At 34.1% G+C, this 15,070-nt stretch overlaps 1 protein-coding gene across 3 annotated transcripts in view; it reads left to right on the forward strand.

Annotated features, from left to right (window-relative positions):
* Positions 1-341: 341 nt before the first annotated feature.
* LOC131061590 (THO complex subunit 2) overlaps positions 342-15,070 on the forward strand; it is a 110,711-nt gene continuing 95,982 nt past the window's right edge. For 2 of the 3 annotated variants that reach the window (XM_057995357.2, XM_057995358.2), the window contains exons 1-4: positions 342-638; positions 778-984; positions 4,335-4,460; positions 11,127-11,168. In XM_057995357.2, the coding sequence (XP_057851340.2) occupies positions 844-984; positions 4,335-4,460; positions 11,127-11,168 (309 nt within the window). In that variant the 5' untranslated portion in view covers positions 342-638; positions 778-843. Of the gene's footprint in view, positions 985-4,334; positions 4,461-11,126; positions 11,169-15,070 lie in introns of all 3 variants that reach the window. The other variant, XM_059218157.1, reaches the window with a different exon arrangement.

Consider the following 15,070-nt stretch of genomic DNA (forward strand, 5'->3'; position numbering starts at 1 on the left):
TGTGATCCTTTGTGTGATTCTTTATTTGTGATCAATGTCTTTCTTATTGAAGTTCTCACATTTATGTTGCTCATAGTGTGATCCTTTATTTGTGATAAATGTCTTTCTTATTGAAGTTCCATTTTAGACTGCTATTTTAATTTGTTTTTTTAACTTTATTCAATTAATTTGTTTTTTAACTTTATGCATCGAAATTCTTGGTGTAATTTTTTTTTGCCGTGTGAGGATTGATGGGCTACGTTACACGTAAGGCTTATATTTCACCTGGTTTCTGCCGTTATCGGTGTTTATAGGAATCTATGGAAAGTTGAAACAAACCGCAAGTAAAAGGAAATACAATTATTATATGTAAAAACCCTGTGGTCCGTAAAAAACTTTTAATACATCACCACCATTACAGCGGAGCATACCGTGTAATTCTGAATGAGTCCTATAACGTTGAATGACAACACTACATGTTTTCTTTTCCTTTCTTCATTAAATTTCATTTTTTCGCAGGCAGGGCGAGGGCCCAATTTGAAGCCAAAGCTTCTTAAATCTCTTCCCTTCTCTATCCCAATCTCTTTCTGTTAGGGTTTGGGTGGAGGGCAGGAAAAATTGACGCAACGAGGATAAGTCTTCACTTCTTCAGTATGCAGGTACATTTACACTTCTCATCAGGAAATGGGATTATTTCTCCAAAAAAATTACTTGTGCTTGAACTTGAACTTGAACTTGAATCGATCGAAGAGGAAACGAAACCACTGAGCGTGTTAATGGTGGTATCTTCTTCTTCAGTTGCTGTAGCAGCGGCAAAGGCAGGCTTAAAAGCGGAGGCGGAGAAATAAAACTAGTTTGAAGAAAATGGCTGTTCTGCCCGTGGAGTGTAAATACGTGACAGATGATTGCATTCGGGAATGGAAAAGTGGTGGAAGTGGAAGTATTGTGAAGCTTCCTGTGGTGGTACCGCCTGAAAGATTTATCTATGAACTCTGCTGGACCATGGTAATACATATTTTTTAACCTTCCTATCTTTTAATTTTTTCTCCCTTGTTAAAGGTTTTGTCCTGAGGTGCTTTGTTAGACGAATTAATGTTTAGAATCAGGGTTTTACAAATACGCCATTAATTGTCCAGCTTTTGACCAAATTAGATTCATCACTTCGTAAAGTTTCGGAATAGTTCCCCTGCAAGTTTTCCATAAAATGTGTGTAAAGTTGTTAGATTTGGTAATATGTGTATACTCATTAGCAGTAAGTTCTATATGTATCTTAATACAACTGTGTTAAAGTTTTTCGTCTGATGTTTGGATTCTCCTTTGAGTTCCCTCTTTAAGGATATAGATTAAAAAAGTTTTGACAGGGCCGTATCAAGATACATATATTTCAATTTTCATTTGTGGAAATCTTCAATATTTTTTTTATAATGAAAAAATGCACAATGATTACAATAGGAAGACAATCAGTAGGCTGTCAACGTGAAGTGAAACTGAGCTACAAACATAACGGCAGCTAGTAGAGCAGCAAAGGCAACACAAAACTAGCCTTGCAGATTTACAACCATGAGACTGGGCTGCAGAAAGACTTAAAGTTTGCAGCCAAAATGCAGAAATAATAACAACATAGTAGCAACATAATTGCTGAATTCTATTGTTGTTTATGAAATTTGCACACATCACATATGTTTAGAATGGTGCTCTTTTGAGAAAATGAAGTAAAAACCTAGAATCTTATCAAATTTAATTTTACTGTGCATTAGCATAACTGATCGATTGTCAATGGTCATTTGATGTCAATGCCAGTTAATTTTATTAGAATATATCTCTGCTCCATGCGGATACTTCATCAGCCCTTACCCCCTATCACTGTTCCCTTGCTGTTTTCCTATTCATATATATTTTTGAGGATTTTACATGCACTTCTAGGCTATCCTTTTTGTGCTCATGAATTTCTCTCTCTTCCCCCCAAAAGGGAATTCAATGGAACATATGTTTAAATTTATCGTAGTTTCTTGAACACACACATATTATCAAGCATATTTACCATAGGGGCACTTTACACTGATCATAATATTTGGTTCCTAAGAAAACAGTTTAGAAAGTATTAAAAGGTACAAACATAGGTTGGAAATGCTAGTGTAGCCCGCTTTTCTCCTTGAAAATCTCCAAATCAAAATTTCAGGTTTGATCTGCTTTGTTATAAAAAAACATCTAATTGGTTCCCAAGAAAACAGTTTAAAAATTATTAAAGGGTACAAACATAGGTTGTAAATTGTAATGTAGCTAGCTAATCTCAATAAGTATTAAAAGTTATAAGCATAGGTTGGAAATGCTAGTGTATCTGGCTAATCTCCATGAAATTTCAAACCAAACTTTCAGCTTTGATTTTTTTTGTTTATCTGAAACTATCTGATTGAGGGTTGCTTTTTGAATAGATTATTTTGAGATCTTTGTTCGCGCAGAGCTCAATTCCATGTTTTCTCTTTTCCTTGTCCTGAGCTTCCTGTGTCCGAATTGAGATTTGGTGATTTATCCATTTTCATTCCCAGGAGTGTCTTTGTTTGCTTTTCTTCACCATTGTCCTAGACTTCTTTTGAGATACCATCATTCTGCTCTGGCTGATTGTTTAATATAGCCTCTCCCTCTGTTTTCATTTTGTATTCACTGCACATGCCCTTTTGTTTGAAATTATTTTGAACGACAACCTCCATGAAGAGTGCATTTGTCCTCACAATAAGCAAAATTGGCTTGTGAACCCTCTGATTCTTGGGGCATTTATTGTTGAATAAGTCAATTCTCTTTTAAAAAATGATATTTCACACTTCTCCGTATGTTTATTAAAAAAGAGTTTTATGCTCGGTAAATCTTGTAACCTCATTTCGAAATCGAATTTTTGCAAATTGTTGTATATTGCTCTACTTTTTAGTAAGCAATTCAAGGCACCACCTTTCACTTTGCAAATGTGTATTAAATGCATAAATGAGGGTGAGGACTGATATCTCGTATTTATCAGTAATGATTTTCAATTTGCTATAATAAGGGATATGTTTGGCCACAAAGAGATACATGCTCACTTCATAATTCTAGGCTTTGCTTTGCTCATTGCTACTCATCCATCTTTATGTGTGACACTTTCATTCTTTTTGTCACAGTAAACAACTCTACCTCATTAAACTGTTGCCTTCTTCATTCATGTTTGATGTTTGTATGCATTTTGAAAAGAGATTCAGGCTTCAATTCACATTAAGTTCTTATTCCTTAAAAAATATATCATTTTTTTCAGGCTTAGGGAGAATTTTTCCTGCCCTTTATCTCCTTTGGAGCTATGCTTATCAAGGCTATAATTAAATACAGAGATAAACAACAGAAAGGGAGAGAAAAAATGCAATAGTTAACAACATGAAGGACTAGTGAATAAATTGTATCAAGGCACATCCAAAAGTCGTTAAGCTGTGAAGGCTGTGGGAACCTCCTGCTGCTTGGCACCCAGGTGCAGCAGAACACAGTGACATAGGGGGACAGAATACATTTATGGTAGAATACCCATGTTACATTGGATGAGTGAGGTGCAAAAGCCCCTAATATCTATTGTTATTTAGTTTTTAAAAGGGGTACATATATGACACTCACACATACCATAAAATGACTTGAATTAACAACCATTAGATTCGTACTACTGCTATCCAGATTTATATGTGCCTTTGAACTATATGCTTGTGAAACAAAGAAATATTCTTTCTCACACTCATACACTATCAATTTTGAACTTTGAAGACTTATATAAAGAAGGTTAATTATAAAATATTTAGGACAAACTGATGACACATCAATCAAAATATTAAATTGATCTAACACAAATATCTCTTTTTAGAATTGTCTGAAGCTAACAATTTCTTGTTTATTTTATACATAGATTAATTGTTGATTTTTTGGACGATGTTTTTGATTTTTTTTCTTATTTTTTATTCAATGGTATCTTTGAAATTGATTGCAACATATTTGTGTATTGTAGTTACAAATAAGCTTTTGAGTCTTTAATGCAAACTGCTCTGGGGTTATTTATATTTAAGTGTGTCTCATTCCATGATCAATTTTCAGTTCTATTATTTTGTGTCCTGAAGAAATGTGGCGCAGCATTACTATCTATAGCTAACATTATATACATTGTACAATGCACATATTAGTATTTGCAAGCTCTGTAAAATTGCCCATTATGTACATCATTCTATAACAAGCTAAATTTATAATCATAACTAAGATTCTGTATGAATGAATGCACAGACAACCATGTGTCTTTTTTTGCTTGGGGTGGAATGCATTTTTATGTCTTCATTGCTTCTTTGGAATGCCATTTCCAGGTGCGTGGAGAATTGCCTCTTTCCAAATGCAAGATTGCTATTGAGTCAGTAGAATTCTCAGAAAAGCAAATTAAAGAGGAAACTGCTTCTATTCTTGCAGATACCATTGCACACATGGGTCAAGAAGTAAGCGTTTTGTTTTATTTGTTGCATATATACAAAGCTTTTTTTTTTTTGTGTTGGAATCATTCAATCTGTGAACTCCAAGGTTTCATAAATGAAGTAACTAACATTTTATAATATGATGTACCATTGCACACACGGGTCAAGAAGTAAGCGTTTTGTTCTTTGTAATTTTGTTTTATTTGTTGCATATATACAAAGCTTTTTTTTTGTCTTGGAATCATTCAATCTGTGAACTCCAAGGTTTTGTGAATGAAGTCACTAACATTTGATAATATGATACAAAGATGCTATAGGTATTCCGTTTTACCCCTATTTATCATTTGATGGGCGCTCCGAAACATACTCTACTGCAATGGAGACTGCTAAACTGATTGTTATCACTTTGGCTGTTTGAGGAAATATCTCTCCCAGTCATAGTTATACCATCTTTCTGTGCATACCTCTTTATCATCAATATAGCCTTATATTTGTTAGTTGTTTTATAAGCCTTCTGTGTGATCTTGTAGACCCATTTGTATCATGTAATTGTTTTGCATGCCAACTATAGAAATATTGTTTGTTTTTCACATCGGACGTCTATCTCTTCTATTAGGTTTTGACGACATATGTTGGGGGTATTGCCAACCCGTGGGTGTCTAGTGTTTTTCTGAGTGTTTATTTAGCTGTTTATTTTTGGACTCATGTATTAAGCATATAGATGGTTGATTAGTAATCTGTGCAATTAATTATTCAGTTTTACATAAGAGAGTGAAAGAGCAGGACTCAGTTGTTTCTTATGAAAGAAAATGAAAGGGAATCCAGTGTGAATGTTTTATAAATGCATTAGTGTACACTAGTTGAACTTGAGGCGGAGATGCTGCTATTGTATGATTTGTCTCACAGAAGATAGTGTAACTCCAATTTATTTCTCCCAAATGTTTTGTTGTTCCTCATAGAACTGATCTGTTCCTCTTAAATATGTGTTTGTGTTATTCTTTATTATAATCGGAGCTTGTTTTTCCAAATTACCAATTTAATGATGCAAATGGATGAATGGTTTATGAATTCTTCAATCTTTCTTTTGATTCCAAGAAATCCTAGACACTGTTTTTGGAAGAAACAACATAACTGTTAATTGTAATCAGATTCTGTGTAACATGGCTTCTGTGCATTAGTATCTAATGTCCCCTACTAGGTTTAGGACTGTTTTAACCATAATTAATCCATCTCAACATACTTATGACTTAAACTACATTGATTAGGAGACATAGACACATGTAAAACATAAAGGCAATAAGTACACATGTAAAACATAAAGTATACGCATAGGACATAGAGAATACACATGAATATACTTAAGGCAAGTAGCATTCACATGATAACACATGAAGTATAAATTATACATGTAAGGCACATGTATTCTACCAAGACATTAGGCATATACATAGACGTTCATACACATGTAGAACATGAAACATATACGTAATACGAGGCATGAATATACATACGGCCCGGGTCATGCACATGAAAACACTTATGACATAATCATACATATGAATACACATAGGGTGTGAAACACCTAAATGAATACACATAAAGCATTTAGGACATGAAGCATACATACAAATATATGAGCATTCATTCAGGGCATAGAAATATATTTTAAAACATATGGGTGCTCATTGAATAGCTACAAGTCATGAATCATAAATGCACATAAGGCATGAAGTATACACACTGTCTATTCTGTCCTATGTCTGTCATGTCCCGTCTTTGAGAATTTGATCAAATGCCATTATCGATAGACATACCTCAGTGAATAAGGAGCAGTGAATAAGCCTATAATATATGACAATGATTACATGGTATCGGATATATGATAGTGACTACAAGAGAAAGCAACGATTATGAAGAATGATAAGCAATTAAGTATATGTAGCATTGAATATATGTAGCAGTGATTCAATGGAAGGATCAGCGATAATGAAGAAGAGACAGTGATTATGTAATTAAGAAAATAGTAGAGGATCAGCGATTATATTGATGAAGCAATCTAAGACGATGACTAAAGGCAGCGATTTAAAAGATCTGTGTATATCAAATGCAGTGATCAGAAAGAAAGAAAAAATAAAGGTTAATAAGATATTATATAATAACAAGATATTATAATTGTAAATGAGATATTATAATATTAATCATTATCAATATTATAAATATTAATAAGTTTGAACAAGACTAAAGTCAAAAGCCAAGCATTGTTTAATACCATGATTTGTTAATAGCAAATCGTTGAAGAAAAGTCACGATTTACTTTATACTCATAATGGCTGCAATATTAATATGAATAGCCACGGTTAGAAAGTCAAGGGCTTAGACTTTGAAAAGCCACGATGAAACTTAGACTTTGAAAAGCCAGGATGGAACTTAAACATTATGAAGCTACGGTGGAACAAATAGCTTTTAAGTGCCACAAACTAATGAATATAACTTTTCAGAAAAAGACGTATTGTTCCATGTAGGGTATATGAATGCATAAAGCAGTTTTAAAGATTGGGGGAATGCGGAGATTACAAGGAGATGGCAAGGAGATAGAAAAAGAAAGAAGCACGTAAACAGTGACCTCGTTCTGGTCTCACGGGTATGTAGCAGTAGAATATTACCCAGCATTAGTAACTACAATAGCAAATATAATAATATTTCTGTATTTCCCTGTATTTGTATAATTTTAAGATTATGATATATATTAAAGAAGAATATAAATACTGATGAAGTTAAAGGAGAATATAAATACTGATCAAATGGAACAGTTAGTAATCTGTATGAAGTTAAAGGAGAATATAAATACTGATCATATATACAGTAAATATTTATATATATATATATCAAAGAACAAGTTTACGATTTAAATTAAATCAAATATTAATGTTGATGTGTAGCTAGGTCAGATCCTTCTAGGGCCGACCTAGTACACTTTATGGCTAAGTGGCTTGTCGGCCTTAGCCATATTGATGGTTCAATTTGATATGTAAACATTATTTAAGTCTGGCCCTAATTGGGCGTCACATGTAACTTGTAATTTAGCAAGACCTATATGTAACTTGTCATTGTATTGGACAAGACCTATATGAATGTAACTTTTAATTTATAGGTCTGATCCTATTCTTGGCGCCAAAACAATAAGGCCGACCTAAGGTCTATTAGGAGGCATTGAGGCATATATATACAAGTTGATTTGTAATTATTCAATGCCAATTCACATACAGCAAACTATCTATGTCTACTGATCAGCGATCTGCCTTTGTCAAGCAAATTAGTGTTTCAGTCCAGCGAATTCATCCTGATTACTTTCTTGGCTGAGCGAACATCATACAAGGCTGGTGAACTTCCTTTCAAGGCTGCCGAATCCATTCACAGCAGCAGTGAACTTCATCTAGGGCAGCGAAGTATTCAAGGACATAGCCTTCAGCATATTTTATCGCCTACAGCAAGATAAGTTGCCCTAATGTGTGCCCTAATTTGAAGTATGCTTCATGTGTGAAGCAAGATTGTAAATCTACTACTGAGTTCAATTAATATTATTTGAGATCTTTTGTTGCTGGGTTTTTCATCTCCAAGAGGGAGGTTTTCCCAAGGTACTGCTGTGTTATGTGTGTTGCATTTGTTATTTTCTGCTTTCTGTTATCAGTCTGATCTTAAACTAACAATTAAATGAAGAGTTAATCCATGGTTCAAGAATAAATAGATAATAAGATAAACAAATAAATTGATAATTTCTGAAACATAAATAGGAATGACTTTAAATCATCTAAATCATAATCAGTTCTGTATTTTCTATTCCCCAAGGGAGATGGGTGCTGCTAGGGAAGGGCGGAGTAAAACCATCGGATAGAAAGCCCCAAGGGTGAAAGATTCCTCCTGAAATCTGGGCTACAGGCCCCAAGGGTGAATGGACTGAGTTCGGTAATCTGGGCTACCTTAAAGAGGTGGTGTCAGGCGCCCTAGGCAGCCAAATCCTCTTCTGGGAATGGGGTCAGATTGGTTTGGATTTAGGCATGGTTTTAATGGCATCATAAGTTATATTATAGAGAATTAGTTATGCTTAAGCAATCATGATAGAGGGTAGTAACATAGATGTTGCTCTTGGGAATTGACAGCCTACAAATAGGGGACATTACAATGTCACACTTCCTTAACTATCAAGAAGGTTTAAAGAGAGGAGACCTTCTTATCTTCCTGAAATAAATAACATGCAATACAAGTTAGAAGATAGATTTCTAATTACAACATATAAGTGATTACCAGTCATGAAAGATAAATAAAAGAGGAAATAAATGAAACTAACTATGATTGATGAATCAGAGAATTGCAACTAAATAACTACTATAATTGAATTTAATCAATTATGGAAACATCATTGTAGTTAAGGAAACAGAAAGTTCTGGATTATAGTTATAACTTATAAGAAATCCAATTGCCTTGATAGGGTGTCCTAACATACGGTTCTCCCTGATCAAGACATACAGTGAGGGTGTCTTAATGACAGTTCTCCCTCAAGGCATACAATGAGGGTGTCTTAATGATGGTTCTCCCTTAAAACATACAATGAGGGTGTCTTAATGATGGTTCTCCCTCTTATCTGAGAGGGTGCCTTACAGCAGTTCTCCCTCTAACTGAAATCAGCATGTATCCCAGGTATATTCATAGACATAGATCAATTTAATGACAGAAAGATAAGATCACACATATATGACATATTCATACTGTAAAGATGCAGAAATTATTATGCTTATATTACCATAATGATTCTATAATCTACTGATATGCATAACTTACAGAGTTCTTATAATTTCGAATCTCTGGCTGATCGTATAGGTGATAGGGTGTAGGCTTTTCGTGTTATTTTCTTACCCCCCCATACGTACCTGTTACTGCTTGCTTCTCCTTTAATCCAAGCTGGTAGCCCTTTGCCCCAGGTGAGCAGGAGCATGCACTGATACCACTTGTAATGTCCTCTACTAGGTTTAGGACTGTTTTAACGATAATTAATCCATCTCAACATACTTATGACTTAAACTACATTGATTAGGAGAAAAAACCCTTTTAACATGAATCCAATCAATGATAACATAATCTTTTTCCTGATATTGGATTGACTTAAACTACATTGATTAGGAGACAAAATCCTCTTAACATGAATCCAATCAATGATAACATAATCTTTTTCCTGATATTGGATTGATAATGCAATCTGATTTATAGTCTCAGATTTATTTGTTCTGATCAAAGCATTATTTCTATGTATGTATATATATAGTTATATAGATATATATTTATATTTATATATTCATATACCTTTATCTATTCTCAGATATTATTAATATATATATTACTGCAGAGAAGTCACCCGTATTACAGTAAGTTATAATTATTATGTCATTATTAATATTCATAATATTTTTGCATAGCAATATCAGTGGCCTTCTATATTATACATACTAAGCACGTCCCTATGCATACCACTAAGGACAAGGATGTTACTGCCTGTAACTTAATAACAGTTCAGTTCTGATCTGATGGATGGCATAGACTACGTATAATAATTCTCAATCTATTCGAAGGCTGCCAATATTATCTCTTTTTCTTTCCTTTTGTATATGCAACTAACAATGCCAAAGGCAATCACTCCATATAGAGCAGATCCCCCCTGGGACAATTAAAGAGATGAAAACCCCTCCTTCCCTTTATAGAATGGATTTGATATTATATACCTTGATTGGTAACATCTCTTGGGGCACGTCTCTTCACAACAGATAGGTTCTCTTAAACTCATCGCTTCTTTCTGTAATTAAAGATTTATGTGACCGCACCCTTTGGATAATAATAATTCCTCAGCAAACTAATGAATCGAACCTCTTCATTGTCTTTGACCAAATTGTATTACTGGATTTCACCTTAGTTACTTCACTGCCTCAGCATATCGTATTACTTCAGAATTACGTTATCAAGACAATGCTGATCTTTGTATATTATTACTGTGATTTGTTTTAATACTTTAATATCGAGGGATCGCTGTTTGATAATAAACTCAACCTTTGAATAACTGCACTGGTACCTTAGCAGATGGTATTCCTTCTTTATGTCGGGATTAATATCTCATATCTATTATATTACGTTGCTACCTTTGCCAATATTATTCCTTCTTAACCGCTGACTGGGAGATAGTTGATTTGTTCATTTATAAATAGTTTTTCGATTTCTTGTATGGCTGTAAGAATATCTTGATATCGGGTAGCTCAACTATGTCTTGTATCGGCTCTCAGACACCTGTTTGGAATAACCCATAAAGTTCCTTGCCGTATTATCAGACATGCCCATACTTCATACAATGTTCGAGGGATTCATTTGGAATGTAAGTTCATGGCAATTGGTAGCATGCACACTCTCGTGACATTACATTTACTAACTCTAATCAAATATAATTTAATTATATTCTTTTATATTTAATTCTTATTTTTATTCTTTTGTATTTCTTATTATTTATTATTAAATTATACTTCAAAGTGGGGACATTACATAGTATTGATAGCCTCTGCTTTCTTCACGTGCATGCTTGATTGTTTGTTAATGAAATGTTTTTTTTTGGAAGTTATTATTATTTTCTAATATCTGTCATGTTGCGTCTTTCAGCTTACGTTGCCTGATGAATTCAGGGTTCGACTTGTGGAATTGGTAGGCTTCTAATCTTATCCAAACAGTTGAGGGTTACTGTGTTATGTCTCATTTTTTCTTGGTTTAGTGTGTGTGCTGTAACTTGTTATGAAATTAGATCTTCTGATATGTCTGCAGGTTTAATTAATCACAATGGTGATGATCTAATTTGATTTTATTGATCAGTCCCATTCTTTAAACTTTATTGTTCTTTCAAGGCAATTATGAGCATCATGTTGCTAATATTGATACCCAGAAGTATACTAAATGTGTTGTTCATTGAGATGTTGTGATAATATATAATTTTAGTAAAGTTCTAACTGGAACACATTGAAAAACAGAGAAGAGAGTAACCATTTTTGTATCATGTTAGTTCTCTATTGGTTGTCATGCACTAAGTATGAGGAATCAGCAATAGTGCCTTTGAAGTTACGAATTTAGTTTCAAGGAACAAATAATTAATGATGCTCAAGTGAAAGGAAAAATACAAAATTTAAATAATGCATACTGTAATTCATCATATTATCATCTCAAGTGAAATGGACTATTAAATACAACCATTGTACCTATTTGTTGAAGGTTGCCAACAAAAATGGCAAGTCATATATATGATTCAAAGTACATTAGTGGGCATTTCACAAGGTTTGTTTTTTCTTCAGATTGGAAAATGACTGACTTATTAACAAGAGAACACCAACTCATTGGCCTATATTTTAAAGTTGGTTTCTAATGAATAAAGCATTTCACTTATTATCTATAAGTCATAATTGTTTTTTCTTGACAAATATTATTTTCGGTCTTAAATTGGAAATGAAAGGTTGAATATCTATTGAAAATCAGTTGCTTTACCTATTTATAAAAGTTCAGAATGTTACATCAGAAGCATAGACGAGTGAAAACTGTTGGTGTAAATAATTATTCATCTTGGATATTATTACAATTCACTTAAGTTTACTTAGGTAAATGCATTTCATAGTAGTTTGGGTATGAGACACTTGGGTGTTTGTGCCACATTGGGATAGTGTGTGTAGGAGAATTTCCACCTTTTATGGTGTTGATCTTGTTGTTACACTCCACCTTCGGTGGGTGATCCACCTCATGTGGAATATTTTATTGTTTCTCCTACCTACCCACACCTATTTCCTACCTACCCTTGTTTCTTATTGAGCCACATGTCATGTTTGTGTGCTCACATATCCATATAGGCTTGCCTATATAAGCAGGCTAACATTTTGCATCTTGATAGAATACAATTTATTCCTATCATCTATTTTGTTCTCTCTTATTTGTGCTTTCCATTGCCTCTAGATCTTGGCAAAATCTCACAAAAACGTCAAGTAAAACATTTGAGAGTTCTTGGTGGCTTGGCTTGTACATTTGCATCATAGAGGGAAGAAGCTGGAAGAGGATGACAAGAAATATTTGGGGTGCATTGTTTATTAGATGTTGGCTCTAGTAAGGCTATTGCTTACTAATATGCTTTTGATGAGGGTATAAATTTAGAGTAGACTGATGAAGTTCCTGTTTAATATTTGGAACAATTGAAAGAAGATATAGATCAAGAGAATATTGAAGGTGGCTGAACCAAAAGGTGATATGGAGATTGTGAATGGCAGAATGAAATAAAGGCCTAAATGGTATTACAACAAAGTGGAATATCATATGTAGGGCAATCAAGGTTGTTGGAGTGTGCATAATTGAATAAAATTTGGGTGTAAAATAGACTGATATGAAAGATGCCAAGTACTGACTGAAGCAATCTAATTTAATTTTCTGATTCTGATTTCTTTGGCCAGCGGTAGGGGAATTTAGTTTTTATGTTAGTTTTTGAAGTTTTTATGCTTTTTTGTACTATTTGCCTTGGGAATTTGGCAATGCAAATGAATAGCAAGGATAAAGCATACACAATTGACTGGAAATAAATTTTCAGATTGATTGATTTATTAACAACAATTAACAAATGCCAATAAATAATGAAATTCAACAATGACATGCCAAAATCGGCCTACCAGGAGTCCAATGTTTTGCCTGGAGGGCTTCCTTATTGGCTTAATTGAGTGTAGATGCTGCTATAGGAGCTTCCAATGTGTTCTAACTGCTCCAATGAGTTTTATTCTCCTAAATAATAATTACCAAAAACAAATCTTGCACAAATAAATGAAGTTGCTGCTGTTTCCCTCAGGCCTCCAGGAGACTTCACTGAAATTGGTCAATTTTCTCCATTGATATGCTCATATCTCTTCCCAAAGTTGTCAAAAGCCTGAAAGAATGATTTATTTCTTTATTCCTAATGCTGACAATGAATTTTATGCAAAAGAACCAACTGCAAACCCTCCAATTTATTTTCTATGAATTCCCAGGCAAGCTAGGAGTGTACGGTTGGGCTGAGAGAAGTATGGTTGGCCATAAGCTGCAATATTTTCACCAAGTTATGCCCTCTATCTGCTCAGATATGATTCTCATGTCCAAAAGTTGCTGTAGCTGTCAAAATTCCTTTGATTAAAACCCTTGTTGGTCAAATAAATGCATTCCCAATACTCCAAATTGATAGAATATGAAAGGGTTTTCGTCCTTCCACTCAGAAATGGAGGTCTTCGTCTCCAATTTCACACCAGACACTTGCAAAATACGTTGCAGACCTGCACGAAAGTATTTCTTCTCAAAATCTTCAATCATAATGTGCAAAATGAGCTCCCAAACACCTTTTATTTTCAGCCCAAACCCTAATTTTGAATTAGGGTTTCATTTCCCCTTTTAATAAAATAACTTTATTTTATTTATGCCTCCTTATGAAAATCGAACCACAAGGGGCCTCCATCATTATTTTAATTTGGCCCCTTCATTATTATAGTAATATTTGCTAAAACGCCTAGGTAAGAGGGCCAATGAATTATTATAACTTATTTCCACATAAAGTGATTATAATATTACTTTATTATTATTTTATTAATATTTCCTTATTTATTAATAAAATGAGATCCGGAGCTCAAATTAGAATTCCGTCTGAAGTGCTATGATCACCGTTGACGACTGAACCCTTGTAGGCTGACTGGCAGTTCCTCCTAAAAAATAGGATCTCACCCTAAAAAATAGGAACCTCACTCAAAGTGTCAGAAACTGTCCAAAAGGCTCCTGCTTAGCTCCGTGGTCCCTCGGGTGGTCAACCTGTTAACTGCTAGTTCTCCCTAAAAAAATAAGAGACCTCCCTAAAAAGTAGGAATTGTCGTCTGAAGCTCAAAATGGCTCATAGAGCCCCCACAAAGCTCTATGCTCCTCAGAATGAGTCCCCTAACCATTTGGTTGACCTATCGGAACTCGAGTGAAAGGTCAACCCTCTGCTCGTCTCTTGTCGCCTAGAAAGGGAACATTACATGATATGCACCCAATTGATTGTGGCTGTGAAATACATCCAAGCGTGTACCAAGTGCAGGCCAATAAACTCGAGCATGTTCAGTGCATCTATCTTAAATTACATAGGCACCCGACTAAAAGCACATAAATTAATGAAAAAACTAAAATTAAAAGGAAAAGCCAAAAGTAATTAAAAGAAATGTTTGCATTATTCGTCACCTCCTATTTTGATAGCCTTACTGCATGGTGATGTTGTATGTATAGATCATGACACATGGGTTTGAGTATGCACTGATGATGTCAGGATCACTTTGATTTATGAAGCTGAAGAACATCGTAGATCTCTAATGGCTCTACGTCATAAATGATATAGGTATTGAATGGCGTAATGGTGTATTGGATTTTATATTGGTAAACAATGGACATCATTTGTCATGGTGAATCGAATTGATGATGTAACATAGAGCATTTTGTAGAAATCATGTTCTCTTCACAACCATTATCTATATGGGAAAATGGAAATCAATAATTGCCATTGTCACTAATTTTTTTTTCTTGTGTTGGAAGAACTT

This window comes from Cryptomeria japonica, chromosome 3, assembly GCF_030272615.1.
Source record: "Cryptomeria japonica chromosome 3, Sugi_1.0, whole genome shotgun sequence".
Taxonomy (NCBI): Eukaryota; Viridiplantae; Streptophyta; class Pinopsida; order Cupressales; family Cupressaceae; genus Cryptomeria; species Cryptomeria japonica.